The sequence below is a fragment of the Mycteria americana genome, chromosome 3 (assembly GCF_035582795.1).
Source record: "Mycteria americana isolate JAX WOST 10 ecotype Jacksonville Zoo and Gardens chromosome 3, USCA_MyAme_1.0, whole genome shotgun sequence".
Taxonomy (NCBI): Eukaryota; Metazoa; Chordata; class Aves; order Ciconiiformes; family Ciconiidae; genus Mycteria; species Mycteria americana.
In genome coordinates, this window is record NC_134367.1 from 71660110 (window position 1) to 71679990 (window position 19881).

General features: G+C 39.8%; 1 protein-coding gene across 3 annotated transcripts in view; it reads left to right on the forward strand.

Moving 5' to 3' along the window:
• The window catches only part of RGS17 (regulator of G protein signaling 17), a 71718-nt gene that overhangs the window by 48881 nt on the left and 2956 nt on the right, over window positions 1–19881 (forward strand). For 2 of the 3 annotated variants that reach the window (XM_075498961.1, XM_075498962.1), the window contains exons 3-4: window positions 16003–16092; window positions 18017–18251. In XM_075498961.1, the coding sequence (XP_075355076.1) occupies window positions 16003–16092; window positions 18017–18251 (325 nt within the window). The remainder of the gene's footprint in view (window positions 1–16002; window positions 16093–18016; window positions 18252–19881) is intronic. The other variant, XM_075498963.1, reaches the window with a different exon arrangement.

A 19881-nucleotide genomic window follows, 5' to 3' on the forward strand; every position in this document is an offset into this window, starting at 1 on the left:
AAGCTGGATAAAATCCAGCTTTAAATATAAGACCTGTCACACAAGCTACCGAATGTGATATTCTAGGAAATCAGTCTTAAATCACCTTGTCTTTAAGTCCACATATCCTCAGGGCTGAGGCCATGAGAGAAAGCTGCCCAGCAGACATTCCTGTTGTCACTGGAATGCACCATGGGGTGAGTGTGGGGTAAGGATTTAAATACTTAGTCCTCAGAAATGGGCCTCACAAGGTTCCCTGAGCTACTTAAAATAAGAAATTTAAATTCTCAGCATTTGGAAAAACAAGCAGAAGACACTCTAAAAATAAATAGCTTGTCAAGTATTTTTTTCATACTTTTGTAAGTTATGTTAACAGTACTTATTAAATAATACCCAAGTAAAGCATTTCTTTTCCCTTTGAAGCAAAAGAAAGGGATGATCTCTAAAGTTAAAAAAATGAGAGGGGAGAAGCCTGTCTTCCTAATGGGTATGATATTTAGTAGGCTCACTCTGCTTTGTAATTCAGACAAGGCAAGTGATTTTGCTGGAGATTTATGGATGTTTAGGTCCTCAGGGTGGGCTGGGGACAGGTGGCTCTGTGCATGCTTGTTTACACAACTCTCCCAGGGCACCAGAGCCTGACTTGCCAACCTCTGGGCTTGCGCCCTTCTGGGACACTGGGCCAGATTGTCAGTGGTAGCCTAATAATTCCTGGAAGTCTGCTCTCTCCTTGAGCCAGAACACAAATATACCTCAGACGTGATTCAATACACGGCTTATCCCAGAGCTCCACAGGTGGCGAGTAAAGGCAGCCTTGACCACTTCCTGCACCTCCCCGTGAAGCAGATGTGAAATGCTGCTGTTTGAAAGAGGGGAGCACATTTCTTCTACATAAATGATGCCACAAGGTGCAAAGGTATGCTAGATGAGGTCTCAGGTATACTAACTGCAGCGAACTACTTCTCCATCATTTTTCCTGCATCTACTTCTAAAGAGTAAGATGCAAATACAGGAAATCAAAACATTACTGGCAAACCAAAAGGACTATAGAAATAAAATTTACCGAAAGCAAAATTTAATGTAAAAACAACTAAAGAAAGCTTAAAGTTAACCCATTAAATCTCATGAGAGCCTGCCTTGGTCACTGTGGAGCCCTATTCTAAATTAATCAAGTACATCTCATCTCCCCTCATCAAAAAGTAGCCCAGAAATCCCTATTTCCAAGCTCATCCACCACCTTTTATCTCCCTCCTCTCTTCTTCTCAGCCCCCTGCCACCTACCTCCAAAGCCCTGTAGAAGCACAAGGTCTTGCGCAGCCTTGGAGCAGGGGCAGGAACTGTGAGCCCCACAGCAGCAACGTGTTTCCACAGGTCATTTGCCATGCAGAAGCGGCTTTGGTGCAGGTCATTGCTTTCTGGGACATGCAAAGTAGATCAAAACTGTGCAGTTCTCTAGGAGAAAGCTGTAAGCTACACACTGCATTTATTTCGGCAAGTGTCTGCAAAGGGGTAGTCACTAAGGCACTGCTGGCCTACCATGAAATCATGGTGGAAGCACAAAGATACACAAGACACTACGCAGACATTCAGCATACGTAAATAATTTTAAATTAATTTTCAACTAAGAACTCTGGTTTGAAAAAGCCTTTGACACTGTAAACTAAGTCTAACTCCAGGTAAACTGATAAATGTTTCTATTTGCAAAGGTATGCGCTAAACTTGTTCCTCACCATAATAAAATAGAAGTCTAATGTGAAGAGTGAAGCAATAGCTTCTTAGGCAGCCAGTCTGTTAACTTTGATTACAAGCCAGTGGTAGAATCCTCATTAACATCAAAACCAGCCCTGGGATCTCTGGGCCAAGCTTTCCTAGTATCAGGATTTTATCCTTAATATTTTAAACTTTGAAAGTTCATTTCATTTTGAGGAACAGATTTACTGACATTTTTACCCATCTGTGATAACACAAGCAGGTTAGAGAATGGGTAGAACATAAACATAATATATTAGCAAATTTTTAATAAATGCTTCTGAAGCTTCACAGACCAAATGCATAGATTCCTATGTGTATAATACTGCCAAGATAAGAAACTCTCATCAGTCTAACTGCAGAAAATAGTCCTATTTCAAGCAAACAATTCTGTAAAGAAAACTGGAATGCAAAAAAAAAAAAAACCAACAGAACTGCAATCCTCCTAAATTGAAGAATAAATACATGCTCAGAAGGGATTTGGGATTATACAAGGCTCATTCTAATTCAGCCACACATAAGATGCTGACGGTAGCTCCTTAGAAGGAGATAGCAGACTAATTCTAGTTAACTTTAGAAAATGATCTTGATTCTGCCCTGGCGCAGCACACAGAGAGTATTCAGGGACAGCTGCTCTTGAGGAGACTGGAGGGAGAGAAAGCAATGGCAGAATCACCTCCACTGGGGTAAAGCAGCTTGATGTCTCCTCAGAGGCTGTTTAAGAGATGGATTGCTTCAGAGCATCAGCATCTTGGCTCTCCCTCACCACTCATGCCCGTTTCCCACCTGCCTGTGCCAAAATGCTATTCGGCTTGGTGTCTGCAGAACAGTAGCTGAAGGAAGATTCGTAATGTCATGACAGATTTTCTGTCACCAGCGCACAGCTTGACTTGCTGTGGAAAAAAGAAAAAAAAAACAAAAAACCAAGAGTGCTGAGGATGCCCGAGTCCAGTTTACGCTGTGATCTTCAGCTGTCAGGAGGCTGGAGCCTTTGAAATCTCCCCCGATAGGGTTTGGGCTGTTTTTTCATTTCCTTATTACGAATTTGACAGTCATGTATTTACACATAGATGCATTAACTCAGGAGTCTGTGGAAAAACACAGAAATGGAGAAGTGTGTGAAAGATCAAAATGGGTCTGAGATCAAAATGTAAGCTGAAGTAAGGCATGTTGATAGATGGTGTCATTTTAAAGGCACGAAGGCAGCCTTGCAAACTTTATTCATCATGGAGTACAATAAAAACTTAAATATTTAACATTCAAAAACAACAACAAAAAATCTTATCCAAATTAAACACATTGGCTGTGTCTATACTAGTAAACTTGTCCTGGTTTCAGTTGAGATAGAGTTAATTTTCTTTATAGTGGCTGGTATGGGGCTATGTTTTGGATTTGTGCCGAGAACAGTGTTGATAATACAGAGATGTTTTAGTTGTTGCTGCACTAGGCAAGGACTTTTCAGCTCCCCATGCTCTGCCAGGTGCAGAAGAAGCTGGGAGGGGACACAGCCAGGAGAGTTGATCCAAACTGGCCAAAGGGCTATTCCATACCATATGGCGTCATGCTCAGTATATAAAGCTGGGGAAGAAGAAGGAAGGGGGGACGTTCGGAGTGATGGCGTTTGTCTTCCCAAGTCACCGTTACGTGTAGTGGAGCCCTGCTTTCCTGGAGATGGCTGAACACCTGCCTGCCCATGGGAAGCAGTGAATGAATGCCTTGTTCTGCTTTGCTTGCGTGCGTGGCTTTTGCTTTCCCTATTAAACTGTCTTTATCTCAACCCTCGAGTTTTCTTGCTTTTGCTCTTCCGATTCTCTCCCCCATCCCACCGGGGGGGAGTGAGCGAGCGGCTGCGTGGTGCTTAGCTGCCGGCTGGGGCTAAACCACGACAAAACTAAACAGGGCCAGGGTGTAATATGGGCTTAAGCAATCAGCCGTAGAGTTAAATTGTTAGCAAGCGTTAACTCCCTGGCAGAGTTCTGGCCAGTGCCAAAGTGCACAGTCCCAGGCAATGACCTGTCGCAGGTGCAGAAACCCTGTTTTGGGTATGGGCTTTATGGACTGGGGCTACATGGTGCCAGTCAGCCTCAGGGCCAGAGGACTCTCCCAGCCCATTTCATCTGCAAGAATAAATGCAGTCTGTAGTTCCAAGCCAAAAGGGAAAAAAAAAATAGGCTACTTAAATCTGTTAGCAGCAAAATTTCCATCTTACAAAGGTTTATTTTTTAACCATGTATCATTCCAAATCGGTTTAAAATGTCAGTTAAAACAGGAATAAATGTCTAGCGCTTTTAAGAGAAAAAATGAGAGAATGTATCATGGAAATGAGTCTGCACCCCTAGTAGATAACACTTATAAGATGGAGATCCTCTTACTAGAAAAGTGGGTCAGACATTCATTATGTGAGGCAGAAAGGCAAAGGAGATGCGAATCTTGTCTAGTCACCCTTAATAATTCCATAGCACACATATTTGTCTAGATTGCAACTCTGGCTCTTCTGAAGTAGCTGACTGAGGGCCTGATACTGGCAGATGCTGAGCACATCCTATGGAGCAATGGATGTATTCAGTTCCTGTTGACATCCATCAAAACAGATGCCTGTAGTATACACAGACTGGCATGGCGGTTCTCAATCCTGTTTGTTAGTTGGATAGATGTTAAGTGGAAGATGCCCCATCTTATTTGATTGTAATGTGGATAAGCGTAAACGAGTTTGGTCCAGGCTAATTTCATAAAATACGGTGTTCATAAACATCATGGTAGGAATTATACTTTACAAATAGATAAAGCCCTCTTTAACTGAAGAACTTTACTATACCTTATGAAAAGAAAAAATGTGAGTTTAGTATGAATGTTCCCAGGCATCTCTTCCCATTTGGAAACTGCAACTAAATCTGTGGAATCAAAGGAGTGACCCTAATCAGGCTCAATTCTTTACTGTTGCTGCTATTTTCATCTCTGCAAAACAAGCATTATAAAAAAAGCCACTACAGAAACTGAGACTGGGCCTATTTATCAGAATTAATTGAGACCATTAGGCTTGCTTGCTAGTGGATTGGAGGACTTTTATTCATCCAGTTACCCTTTCAAAGAATACAATTTCTATTTCTTTGAACACTAGATAACTGCCACTTCTAATTGTCTCAAATATATGAAGGAATTGCTTGCAAAATAGCTGTAGCCAGGAGTAAGGACACTGCGGATTGTCTAGTAATTAGATACATCCATTGTACAAGATGGAATATGAATGGTAATATTATTCTGAAGGAAGGAATGAAGCTGGCAGCCAGACTAGTGATCTGTTGGGTGACCTGACAAGAGAAATACACACTTGAGTTGAATCTTGCCTAAAGCAGAAACCAGCTCTACAGTAATGAAACAAAGCTAGAGTAACTCCATTAGGAATCATTGGCAAGTAAACTTTGGCAAGCCATGGATTTCTTACCTATACAGTAATTACATTCCACCTCTGAGAACAAAAATCTCAAAAATTTATCCTAGAAAGGACTAAAAGTTTCCAAAAGTTGTAATAGCTCCTGGTGTGGCTATCATTATGTAAAAGTAATATAATCTCTCTAAAGTAGAATCCAGCAGAAAGCATATTTTCTTACAGATTTTCAGAAGAACAAAATACATTTGAGAAAAAGGACAGTTCAGGAAAGTCAGATTGCTTTAAATCACTAGTTCTTTCCTCTCTTGCACAGTTACAACTTTTGCTCAGTGCTAGTCTAAGTTTGAGGGAGATACTGTCCTTTATTGCAGAAGTTCAAGTACAGTGCACACTGGTAGTTTCCATCTGCCTCTGGATGCCTGCTGAGCTGCAATATCTGTAGCTAGGTAGCTTAAATCAGTCACACAAGAACAGAGGAGGAAAGCAAGTTCAGCAAGGCTGTCCATTAAAAGGAACAGTCTCCTTTCACGTACCTTTTAGCCTGCATTGACCTTGAGAGCATTTGCCTCCTCCCTGAAGTCATCCTGAAGTGTAAATATTACATTTTTTTAAGTAGCCCCCCAAAATACTCTTCAATCGCAGTCTTTCTTTAAATATGATTGTAGTAAACGTGTTGGTTGTGGCACTGGTGGCCACACCTGGAGTCCTGTGTCCAGTTCTGAGCTCTTCATTGCAAGAGACCTGGACACACTGGAGAGACTCCAGCAAAGGGCCACTAAAATGATTAGGGGACTGGAGCATCTCTCCTATGAGGAAAGACTGAGAGAGCTGGGACTGTTCCTCCTGGAGAAGAGAAGGCTCAGGGGGATCTCATCAATGTGTATAAATACCTGAAGGGAGGGTGTGAAGAAGATGGAGCCAGGCTCTTTTCACTGGTGCCCAGTGGCAGGACCAGAGGCAGTGGGCACAAGCTGAAACACAGGAGGTTCCCTCTGAACATCAGGAAACATGTTCTTACTGTGAGGGTGACTGAGCACTGGCACAGGTCGCCCAGGGAGGTTGTGGAGTCTCCATCCTTAGAGATATGCAGAAGCCATCTGGACATGATCCTAGGCAGCCTGCTCTAGGTGGCTCTGCTTGAGCAGGGAGGGTGGACAAGATGACCTCCAGAGCTCTGTCCCTTCCAACCTCAACCATTCTGTGTTTCTGTGATTCTGTGTTCACCTTGGCAAAGACTGAACTCAGATCTTAAATTTTTGCAAAACATTTCTGGACATATTTTTGGGTATTTTAGGAGAATGTTCCATTTGTCAGGGGGTTTCCAGCAGGTTAGTTTTTCCACTACCAATCCGATTCTGAACATTTTCTAAAAGGAGAAAGAATCAATATAAAAATTACATCAAAGATCACACTGCAAATAGCAATCTATGGTGGGAGATGTATTGACACGTGGATTTTTGATTCTACAAGGCTTTGCTTTCAAATTCTTCATGGGGTCCAAAAGGAAAATGCACAGTTTGGACACATTTGAAAGCTTGCCTGCCAAATGTATACTGAATTCAACTTTTATGGAAAATACAGCAGAAGAATATAACTTATGGCTTTAAAAAGAGACTGTTAGTCCAACTGTCCCTTATGAACAGAAAAGGTTACCAGATTTTAGATCTATGCCATTTTAAATCGTTAAATATACAGGAAAGGGAATAGAGTGGAACACTGCAGATTTGCTAAAACCTTTTTAGGTACTTGCTTTACTGAGCACATCCCTCTATGACTTACTGTAGCTTAGCATTCATATTTCAGTAAGGATGATCTACCTTCACAGTGGCATGTGGGATGCAATTTAATAACCTTATATAATGATCTTACATAAACCCCAGAATCTTGGCCAAGACTTCCCATTAACAGAGAGATGATTATACTCTTAAGCACTAGATCACTTGGGTTCAATTCTGCTTTTACTCAAGCTGAGGAGTAGCACAACATAAGTAAGACTATCAGGAGAGAGCTAAATGTCTTAACTGACTAGACCTTAATAGCCTGAGATGCTCCAGATATCTTAAACCTTAATTTCCGCCAATCTCCTTTTTCTTTTATGGTTTATAGTTGAATCTGTAATGACTTTGACCAATTACGCTGAATCCAGCACAGTATTAAGAAAGCACTGCAACTGAAAAGCAGTAAGGAATTCAGCCTGCTCTCCCCCCCCCGTCGAAGTATGGCAGAACATACAATCTCAGATGAACTGAGAAGTTTCTTATTTTTCATGGGGAAATTCACAACTCTGAACAATGATGAGCTGGCCTTATCATAAGCCTTTGAACAAAAGAATTCACAGACCTCAGTCCAGGTGTTCACAAGGAAGAAAGGTAGGACCCTATTCATCCGTAGTGTTTTTAAGTGTATTTCCTTCTAAACTCTCAAATATCTCACAGGGCTAAAAGCTATTCCTTCACACAGAAAAGTCCAAATAGCACTGCAAGAGCAGCATTATGGAACAAAGACAGGAGGATTGTCAGCGATTCCTTCAGTCACCCCTGGATTGCTGCTCCAGTGGAGGTGCCAGAAATATGGCAGTGAACAGGCCAAGATACCTGTGCGCAGGCACAGGGGGTCTTGACCACATCTCTTTATTCCTGTGTCCACACACTCCTCAGCCATACTGTCAATGCCACTCTTCTGGAAATCTCAAGACTGGTTTAGGGAAGCGAGGATACTTCAAAATAACCCAGAAAACGAATGCAGGTTTTGCTATGCTTTAGGATTTTGATGCTGTAAGGCATTGCTCTTCAAGCTTCTCTCCATAGTTCTTAGTATAAACGTGATTCTGAGTGAAAGGTGAGGCTGCTAAGTGTTTGCAGGACTCTGGGAGATGAGGTTCTAATAAACTCCAGGTATCATGAAGTCAAGAGTTATAGTTGCTGGATTCCCTGATGAACTATTTTCTTATTAGAAAATCTCTTTTCTTGTAATCAGAAAGCTTACTGGGAAAAACATCTACTATGACAGAATGTAATTTTTCTAAAGAGCTCTTTAAAGTTAAGCACAGTATTTCATTTAAATCTATTATTTGATCACATTAACTAGAATTACTTACAAAAGACTAGTTAGAATAATGGTTACTAACAATGAATGAAACCAAGACAACTGATTATTTCATTTTAAAATGTAACGATAATTATTTTTAAAATCATCAAAACAAATTATGAAATTTAATTAATCTTAATCTTTTCCACAAACACTATTTTGTGGATAAACCAATTCAGAAGTAAATTATCTTTAACTGCCAAATCTGTGTGGAACACAAACTCAGGTCCAGTCAGCTGCATTCTCTACAGAACCCCAGTGGAAGGGCCTGTGAAACACCTTCTGCACCCATCCTGGGTAGCAAAAATCAGATGAGAAAATTTCCACCTTGAGCTCCCCCTTGGCCCACAGGATTTATGGTATGCAGAAAGGTGCATATGGGAGCCAGAAGTCTGCCTGCATTTACTATTACTGGATCCTGAGCAGACCCTAAGCTTTTCAGTTGAAAGCACATTCACGGCACACACAAGTGCCCAACCGTCTGTTACAGACGGTTTCTCAGCTGTATGCTCTTCAAACAAAGAGATGGAAAAAAGGGAAAAAATCTGAAGTACAGCACACGACAACACAGCAAACTGAACTGAGGGGAAAAAATGCCACCAAGGAAAATTGGAAAAGAAGAAATTTAATGTTTTCTAGTCATTGGAAGAGAAAAAGCATCTGGTTTTATCATTTGTTTAATTTTTATTTTACTTTTTGTGACCTATGAGAAAAAATAAAAAGGCCAGTTATCACTGCAGCTTTTATGGTTACAGGTCAAAACGATGAGACCACAGTGTAAGCTGAAGAAAGAGCTGGGAGGTCTGTGACTCCACATTCCTTCCACCATCTGAAGCTTTGAAATACTGGATGGTTTTTAGCTGTAATACAAAATCTCCAGTATGCTAACCTTGCAAATACTTGCATTATTTAAAAATAAACAAACAAACAAAATATTAGTTTGGATTTTTTCTTACATGAGGTAAGGCTTGCAGAATCAGACCTCAAGTTTATAAATTCTCCTTGCAAACACATATTTTTTTTCACTCTAAAACAGCTGAGTCCAAGCTAGAGTCCATGCTTGTTTGGTTTTTTCTTTTAAAAACAATTTGGATTATACATGTCTCTTGCACCATCTTTTCACCTAAGGCAAATGTAACTCTGGCACTCAGGAAACTTAGCACCACAGGTACCTGGACTTTTTGAAAGGAGTTTATAGTTTCAGTGGACACTGCCAAGTAGGCTGATTATAGCCTTATGGTAATTGTTGGCTTTTCCCCAAGACTGCTTTCCTGTGTCAGTCTACTAAACACAATCTCCATCATTTAGTTTTAAGCGCAAGACAACTCATTTTTTACTCAGAGGAGGATGTAGGGTTTTTTCACTAAAATTCAAACTTGTTTTCAGTATAAAGTTTTACATCCGACATTTCTTTACTGAATTCACTGGAGATCTGTAAACCTTATCTCATTAAAGAACTAGGATGGACACTAATTAAAAAAAAAAAAATCCTTCACATTATTTTGATCTCTTTCTTCTTTGGAGCAAAAATTATCATGTTCTGCTGACTGAGTTAAGACCAGATTCTGATCAATTTAAGTAAATTACTCCAAAGGCTCTTGACCACCGTTCCCCTCCAAAGTTTCTCACAGACAACCAATGCAGACATATGGAAATGCCCAGTTTGCAACTTTTACTGTTTCATGTCTTTCTGTGGATGAACTGCATATCACTTATGCTGGCCTTGCACACCTCCAGGGGTCCACGCAAGCCTCCGCTCTAGAATTCATTTAGTGCCACTAATTTGGCTGAAGTTTGCTCTGCACTTCTATGCTTTGCATATACTGGTATTACTACAACGGTCTAAGTGCTTTAGTCTGTCTTGCTGTTCTTACAAGGAGATAAATTCTCAGAGGTCAGAGATAAGAGACCACAACGCATGGCTTTGATAGCTGATGCATCCCCTTTCTCTCTAATACAGCCAGGGGCCTGAAGGATATAACGCAAGTTTATCCGAGCCTATGAAAATATGTAGTGCAAGGCATCACTTCTTCATAAAAATCATGACTCTAGCTCTAGTTTTTCTTAGAATAGTTATTCTGGGTGTTATTCACTTATTGTAACAAAAGTGAATTCTTTTCCTGACTTGGATAGAAGCAGGTTTTTTACCCTTTACTCAGCTTAAAAAAAAAAGTTATCCTTGGATAATATTGTTCATGTAACATTTCATTCTCATGGATGCCTATTTTTGTGCCATTAAAAGGGAGATAGAAGATAGCATTACTGACTAGACTTTAAGGGATTTTGAGATTAACATAGCTGTATTGTTCTTTATGAATGGATCATGACAATATTGCAGTTATTTTTCATTATTATTGCTTTGTACAGTATAGCAAAATCATCATGCTCCTCTGTTCATAAACAAACACAGCCCTGAGTAGTTTTCACTGCCGTCAGGCTTAAATATTCCAGCTGTCAGAAAAACAAGGTGTCAGAAAAGAATTTTATCTTTGGTTTCGTAAAAGAAATTAAAGAGTGCGGTATAGTTGTCTGTTGCATTACCATACAGCATACGGGGACCACATCCATCTCTGACTTCTACCAGAGCCTGCCTCAGCATGTAGGAGTGAACTTGTGAACAGAGCTGTGCAAACAACTGATTTTTCAATGACTGACTGTTGAACCACAGTATTGAAGACAGTCTGGTCAGATTGAACCACAATCAAAAATGAAAAAGATACTGGCATGCACTTCTCTTGCATCCAAATTAAAACCAGGAAAAATATGTTTCTGTTCATCATCTACCAGTGGAATTTTAAAATCACAATTAAATCTTGATCTCTTGTGGGTTTTTTGAGGGAGGGAGTTGTGTTTTTTTCAGAAAGCCTCCACTTAATCTACATCTACTAAATCACCATAATTTAAGTTATGGCAGTCCAGCCTGTAACTCACTTGCACTGGAAGCTGGACTCAAGCATCAAAGACGTTTGTCTTTCTTGGCTTTTGGACCTATGACCTAAAAATATTTTGTCTCTTGATCCAATGATAATAAAAATTCCTAGGAGTAGGATAGGGTGAAGAGTGGTGCCAGTGAGATATACTCTTTCAAAGGGTAGATCAGTGAAAGAAACACGTCAGAACATCTGTTACCCAGAGGATCTTAACTGAATATTGATTTTCATCTGAAAACCAAATTCTGCCTTTAGATTATGTATGTGCAACTGACTTCATGTGGCCTTTGGGCTGGAATAAGGAAGGCTTTTGTGTTACAGTGGTGGCTAGAGGGCTCGTGGCCCTGCTGTGTGACATACACAGGTTCAGCCTAAAATGTAATCGTTGCCTTGCAGGGCCTAGCATCTACAAAGTTCGGCCAAGAGGTACGAATTGAGCATAGATCTCCTGCATGGCAACCCAATAGCCTACCAACTAGTTCACAGTGTCCCAGTTTGATTTCTACTCCTTATCTTCATGGCAGCGCACAAAACACCACTAAGGCAAGAGGCTTTAATCGTCACATTGTCTTCAATGCCAGACACAATTGCAAAATACTGTGATGATATACTGCATATGATGCACATAACTGAGAAAATACCTGAGTGAATAGTAACTGGTATTAGCCATGCATGGGCAGAATATTAATCTTAGCACCTGTCATAATGGCATACTTTTCTTGCCGTAGTGATAACAGAAATTTCACTGATTCACCAGATTTAGGCTACTGGTACATGAGAATCTGGCCCTTGGGGAGCAATTAAAGACTATTTGTTTACTGGATATACAGAGAATGAAAGATCAGGTCCAAGCTCTAAATGATTTTCAATTTCTTAATGGCAGTAGAAGGTAAGTGCAGCAGTAGGGATGCTAAGCAACTTTAAAAAAAGGCTAAAACCACCAGCCGGAAACCTGGAGGAAGAGTCAGTGAGATTTTTGCTCTTAAAGTAGTCCAACTCTCTTGATGATTTTATCCAATTAGCTTGGCTTTTTTACCTTACCATGCACCAGTGGCCTGCAATACTGATTTAGCTAAGTAATTACTCAACAGAACAATTATTTAATTGCTGAACATGAATATTAACAGCCAAATAATAGTAGTTAAATAAATAAAGATTGATTTTCTGAATCCCAGTAGTTCCTCCGAAAACACATCAGCGAGGAACCTGGACCAGTTTAACCTTATATGTGGTAATTCATTCAATTTGTATGCTTCTTCAAGTAGTCCCTGGTCATTAACATTTTTGCTTATAAAGTCTGTGATGTTGCAAAGTAGAAAAGCACTCACTCCCAACAGAAATTACTCATAATAATATTGTTGCAGTAGTTAAAGAAACTATCATTTTTGTAGAAGTCAGGGACCTGAGATATATTTGAAAGGTACATCGAGCTCAGGCCACTTGGGTTTACTGAAGTACATTTTACCACACTCTCCAGAGCAATAAAATCAGCATAAAAGTGGGCAGAACAAACATTCCATAGAAACAGAAAACAAACCAGTGCTTGTGCTTTCCACTTAAACTCTGCCTTTAGACACCCCAAACCCTCTCTTTTTAAGGCATTAGTAGTTTTGTTGTGCTTTTATCATGGGTAATTTACATCTCTAAATTTTAAAGATATCTGCTGGATGTACTCCAACTAATAAATAATAATGGCACCATATATGTTAATTTACATCAGATGCCTCTCTAGAACACCTCCCTTTCATTTAACTACTTTTTGATAAGGCATATCGGCAATTTCCTCTTCTTAAAGCCTTAACTAAGTAAGATCATTTTGTTAATCTTTATGCTGTTACTTTTACTCTGTTTAGTTTTACACTATACAGCATAATTCTTCTGACATAATCAGCTAGCTTCCATGATGGAATAATGTATCACGGACATCACCTCCAGGTATGCAGGGTGCCTTTGCTGCTAAGGACTGCTTGAATTCCACAGAGAAATGTGAACAGATAGGGTATTTTCAACTGAAGATAGCAACACAGCAAATAACAATGCAGTGTTGTCATTTTGAGGTAAAAGGTAGCAATCAGTTATTGTGATCAGAGTTATTTAAAGGCTCCTTTCAAATTAGCTTTGAAGTCACAAATGTGTAAATATTTAATTTTTTTTCTAAGCAAACATGAACCAGTTCCTTGAGTGAAAACAGAACATGTCTGAATTGAATGTACTTCTGTATAAAAATGATGGTTTCTTTCACAGGAAAAACATATCAAAAGTAATGTATCCGATGGAACTCCAGCCTTGACAGGTGTAGATAAATAAAAGTTGAAATGTAGTGCTAGTGTTCGTCACTGGAAACATAATGCAGAATTTAGGCCAAGATGTATTCTAAATTTAGCACAGTTTTAAATACAATACCCAAACTTGAGAAATTGTTCCAACCAAGTATAACAGTTCTTGCTTTGGAGTCTTCCCTGTTTTGCAATTCTGACTAACTTCAGCCATTGAACTCCAGCTGTGAATGGTGAGATGAAGGAATTAGGGCCAAGTGTGTACCTCGCATTGTCACTCTAGTACAGATACCAGAAAACTGCACGCTACATTCTGGGCCCACCATCTGAACTTTTTACTGAGATGTAGTCTTGTAGAAAATCAAAATGCATAGAGCCTATCTGTTACTCCTTTGATAAAACAGTGCAATGAAGTCAACATGGCTTTCTTGTCTGTTTTCCTATTTATCTTTTTCACGCGCTACTCACTGTATTCCACCTTCATCAGCCCATGTTGGTTTTCCTAAGTTTAGCAGAGATTTTGTACCAGCAAAACAAACAATATTTGATCCCAGACATCAAATTAAATTAGCATGTAGATTAACTGCTCTCAGATGAGTCACCTTCTACTTCCAGTAAGACTCAGCATCCAAACCTTGGGTGTCTACTGCCCGACAAGTAAATTATCTCAGTACAGCTTAGCTGCTGCTCATGTGATGGGAGGAAAGAAAACAGGCAGCTTCATTCTCTTTTGGACGGACTCGGGTGAACGCCCTGTTACATTCCTAACCTACACAAGCTGTTTCCTTCTTCCGTGGAACCAAAGGACACTCAGTTCGCTGCACCCAGCAGAGAAGACAAGTGCTGCTCTACCTATGGACTGCAAAGGAGGGAGGGAGGGAGGGAGAGAGAGAAGCTTTGTGCCTTCCCTGCTTCTCCCTCACCCAGCTTTGTGCTCTGGCCAGACGCAAGGTGACCCTAAGCAGTTACATGTGTGGACTTAAAGATTACAAGACAGAAAGTGGATGGTCCCTTTTTTTTCTCCTCCTGTATACGGAACTCCCATTGGCTTTCCTGGGCGCTCCCTCTGTAATAGACTGACGAGCAACAGGTCAGAGGAGACAGAAAGGCTTTTTACCTGCCAACCCCAGAGTTCAGGATGTGTTGTTTCTCCTGCAGCAGTTGATGACACCCTAACACCTTAGCAGCACTGGAGCTGCATTCCTACGCTGTAACAGGGGAAGCAGGACCAAGGGCCTGAACTAAGGTCTTGGCAGGTAAGTGAAGGAGCAACCAGTATCAAACAGCTTCGTTTGAAAGTGTACGTCTTCGTAATGTTTAAGTCTTAATATGTGCTCTGCTTTACCTGGGAGCTTAAACTTCCAGTTTTCAGAAGAGTATTTGAGATCACCTATTAACTCTGCCAAACACTTGAAAAAAGTTGAAGAAACTCATAAATGCAGAGGGGCTAGCAAGAAAGGTTATTTGTGCTAAAAATGTCTCAAAGCTGGGATTTCTTCTGAGAGCTGAGCAGAAGTTACTCAGATTAGTGGGGGAGGGAGAAGCTTTATGCTACCAACATATTTTCATATATTGCCACTTAGGATGACGGAGAGCATCACTGTATGGTGAATACTCAGTATTCAAAATATGAGCTCTCTTGGGATTGGGAGGGGGGAATTTTTTTGCTTGGTTGCTTGTTTTCTCTCAATTGGACATGTAGGGAACACCTGATAAAGGGAAATCTCCATCTCCTTACTACGTTCCACTTCTTAAGCTTAATTATTGGCACCAGGTTTCCTATATGAATATTTATGTCATTCAAAATGTGCTATATTTCAGTAGTTATCAGGAATTGTTCTTTGCTGGCAATACCATGTTCCAGAACATTCATAGAGAGCACACACTGAGGAAGTCGCTACCACTAAAGCACATCTGATTAAAAAGATATTTACAGAAAAATAAGTGATGCTAGTTACCAGCTCAAAAAAGAAGAAAAAAATTAAAAACATCCTTACATAAAGGAAGTATTTATTTTCCTTGCTTGTGGTCATATGAGGGTAATGGATGCCTTTCTGTTGAGAGGCCAGTAAGTTTTACTTTTTGGAATGAAAAACAAATTTAGGTCAGAGGAGGAAATCATAAGGAGCTGCCACATGCTAAGTTCTGTATCTCAGCCATCTACTGCCACCGTATCCTGGAGAGAAAAAAGGGAACGTTCATAAAGAATGAACAACCATCCAGAACTCGTGGGGCACCAAAGCCTCATCAATGTCCAATTCAGATATTCTTATCCCCCTACCCTTATTGTTACTAATATTCTCAATTTACTAAGTGAAATCACTCCAAAAGGGACCTCTAAGTTTGTGTCCGTCTTTCAGTGGATAAACTGTGAGCTTGTAAAAAATTACACATGCTAATAGCAACTGTTAATTAATATTCATCAGAATTAAGGGGAAAAGTCCTTATCAAAAATTTCTTTCCAAAATTTTAGGGGCAAGAGTGAAAAATGACACTTTACATAGGTTTATATCTTTTAAAAGTTTGCATTACTATAGTCGTTGTTTTAAATTAACTTTCTCTAGACAAAATAAAGTGTTGTACTACATTGCAGCCTCACTGTTAGGAATGAAGATAGAGGAGACAATGCAGGAAGGCCAACACACACGACCAAAATGGAGAGTATCCAAGTCATAGAAGAATGGTAAGTTGGTCAAACTGTTGTCTAGTAAATGTTTTTAATTTGCCTATAACTAATATCAAGAATTGCCTTGGGTTTTATGCTTCGGCAATGTCCTTTTAATTACTTTTCCTCAAAAAAATTCTATACAAAAGGAAGCAAAATCTGTCCTGACAATGAAATGCCAGCAGAGACATTCATAAGTCAGGCTTACTTACAGTTCCTTATTTGTGGGGAAGAACTGTGGGGAGGAATGCAAGGTGCATGGATGGTTCCATAGACCGGTGGGTCTCTATAAGAAGCCTCTGCTACCTGTGGGATCATTTTCTTCTGTTTATCCAGACAAGAAGAAAAACTAACGGGCACAAGTATACTTCACAGTGAGATTTTTAACATGGCTATCTGTCATAAAACAGCTTGGACTATGGTTTCACTGGGATTAACCAAGGAAACACACACCTTGAAAAATGGGCTAACACGCACTGGAAGTCTGAGCTATTTCTGTCTAAAGCTTGTGCCCATGTTTATTGTGTTGGGAAAAATGCTAACCTGTCAGTGACCTTGAATTCTCTAATCCCATAAAAAGTAAATTAAAACTTAACTCTAGCGGATATGATTGATGGTAAAAGCAACCCAAACAACTCTTTGTCTTCATTGCTACTCATGGGCATTTATGAGAGGACAATGTCAGAAGTTTCCACAAAATACTGTAGTGAAGAAGAGAGCTTCCCAGTAGACAACGAGGGAGCACAGGTTGCTTGTCAGCTCCATCCACCTCAGCAGGTTCTTTTCACTCTCCTCAGAGAGAGGACTTTTCACCTTCAAATCTGTATGTTTATACTTTTTGGTTCAGATTACAATTATTTTGCTGGATAGTTTAAATGTTAAACCCTTTCTCATTTATTAGATCTTTTGGACTGCCAAAAAGCTATCACAAATAGCTTCCCATCATCCAGTCTGCCTTGCATGCAGAGTAGGAGTTGATAAATGGACATGAAGAGAAATCATATAGACAAATATCACTTATTGTGCAACATGATTACACAGAAGCTATTAACAACAGCTAGTAAAGCTCTTGTCTTGGATCCTATCCAGAAGGGGAGGGTGAGCACTCAGAATTAAGTTTGAAACCATATTTAATTGTTGTTAAGTAACTTGGAGTATTACCTTCCCAAGCTATTTGTTGGTATGGTAATCGATTAGTGATGCAAGTTAGTCTTCTGATCACTTATCCAGTGCATCCACTGTTACAAGCCACAAATACTTTCCTTCAGAAAATGGGAATAAGGACTTTTTCCCATTTCTTCTCTCTCCAGTTTTGCCAGCAACATCCATCACATCTTGTGCCAATAGATCATCATTCAGGTCAATAGCACCAAACAGAAGGAAGCTTAGCAACCCTTAGGTACAAGCACAGAAAAATATGCTAATTTAAAAGCTCTCTGAATTACTATTTTGTTGGGCCTCATTAGTATGCTCTTGGCTGCCAAGAGCCTTTTGTTTTTCTTGTCCTTCCTGAACCAAATTGTGTGCCAGTGATTGGGCAAACACCATCAGAAGCAGGCAGGGACATCAGGTGTCATCTAAACCCCTCATGAAAGAGAGTCTATTGCTAGCTCCCTGAAATCACATCTCCTTTAACTGCTGAGGCAGGAATTCAATGCTGTTGTGGGATTTTGTCTTTGAGTCTGATGGCTAACAACACTAGTAGAAAACTTGTAGAAAGCCAAGTGCATGTCTCGTAACATTAAACACGTTTAGTGGGCTATTGAGATAATGAATGCATAAGTGAAGAGTGAACAAAATTCCCCTGTCACTGCTGAAGCCTTGTTGCTTCCAGTTTTCGCTCTGGACTGAAGTGCAGTTGAAAGGAGAATTTTTGGATGAATGTATGAAAACACTGTTACAAAAATAGAAGCATATTTGTAATGATACTTTGCTTTTGCAGCCAAAACCCGACTGCAGATGAAATTTTGTCTTGGGCTCAGAATTTTGACAAGATGATGAAAACACCAGCTGGGAGGAACCTTTTCAGAGAGTTTCTTCGAACAGAGTATAGTGAGGAGAACCTGCTTTTCTGGCTTGCATGTGAAGATCTAAAGAAGGAACAGAACAAGAAAGTTATTGAAGAAAAAGCAAGACTTATATATGAAGATTATATTTCTATACTATCACCAAAAGAGGTAAAGCTGTAAATGTCACATTTGCATTTTCTGTTATGCCAGAGCAGAAATGTTATACCCTGGATTGCCAGATGGGGGTCTGAAAGTCTGCCTCATCTGTCAGAGGAAAGTCAGTGTGGACATTAAATCAGGAAAGGAAGGGACAGAAAAAGTAGACACAGGTGCTGGGGCATTTAGCATCACTGGCCACAACACCTCAAAGCTCTCCGTAAGACTCAAGAAACTCCAGTAAGAGAAGGCTGGGAAATAGGTATGCTTCTTTAGTAATGCTACATGCCTGCCAGAGAGAAGAAGTAAGTAATGCAAATGGATTTCTGGAGAAAAGGCACCAAAATTGAGGAATTTAAATCAGAATCATATAGATTTATCTGCTGCAACAGCTGTCTGGGAGAAGATCCAAATTTGCACCGGTTATTCCTATGTGAGAGTCCAGGAATGGAGACCACATATTTTCTTTAATGAAGGATATGATAATATCTAGGAAATTATATAAGATTTTCTTCAACCCTTGAACTGAAATACAGGAGTTCTGAAATGATCTTCACCTGGACTAAAGAAAAAGCATCCCTTATCAAACCATGTTTTGGAATAGAGAGGCATACAAATATATAAGCACTACAGAAGAGTCTTTCTTAGGCCATGCCATGTACCTTTAGCTCGTTTGCCTTGTCTCTGTGCATTGCATCTGACTTTCTACTCAATGGCGTTATGCTAATTTATGCTCACAGTGGACCTTGCTTCCTACATTTTACTTCTGCACTGCATTCAGTAATAATTTGCAACTTCATTCATATGAATGAAGCCAATGGCAATTTATAGCTCCATTATCTTCTCTTGTGCCACAGAGTAGACTTTTGCTTTGGAGTGAGATAACTGCCAGTACAGCAAGCTAATAATGAGGTTTTCTTATAATATAGTATCTCTAGTACATATATATGTGCTGAATGCTCAGTTATCTTTTTAAGCTAAGATCAACCAGCAGTTAAAATTCAAACACTAACTAAGTGTTGTTTGACTTAGGGTTTAACAAAACTACTCACAAACAATGCACTGGATATGTGCGGATGTCATCAATCCAGTTGCTCCTGCCCCTACTGGAAATCTTATGAAGCAAACAAGAACTGTTTGCAACGCTTTAGATCAGCACGGGAGCTGAAAAGTTCTTGTTCATCCAGGCATCCCATTCCAGATGTTATCTTTTGGCATAAGAGCTGAAATATTTAGCATCACTTGTTCAGGGATGAAGTTATTGAGGCAGAAGGTCTTAGGGTTCTAAACAGATACCTTGTATTCATCTGTTTAGCAAGGAAATACCTTTAGTAATTCCAGCTAGTTTTGCTGTCTGGCTTTAGTGAGTCACTGAAAAACTACAATGTAAATTAATAGTTCCATAATTAAATCTTTTTCATTCTCTAAGTGCAATTAACTTTTACTATATTCAATGGCACAAAACCCCACCATCCTGCAAAATTTGAGCTTTTTATCCCAGCTATTATATTTGATAATGAAGAACCAATTAGCTAGCTGCACAAACTGTTTTTGCTAGGATACGTGCGTGTGCGTGTGTGTCAGGGGGAGAACTGCTTACATCTTAGTGTGTCATTTCTGTGCTACAGAAATGCAACGGTCT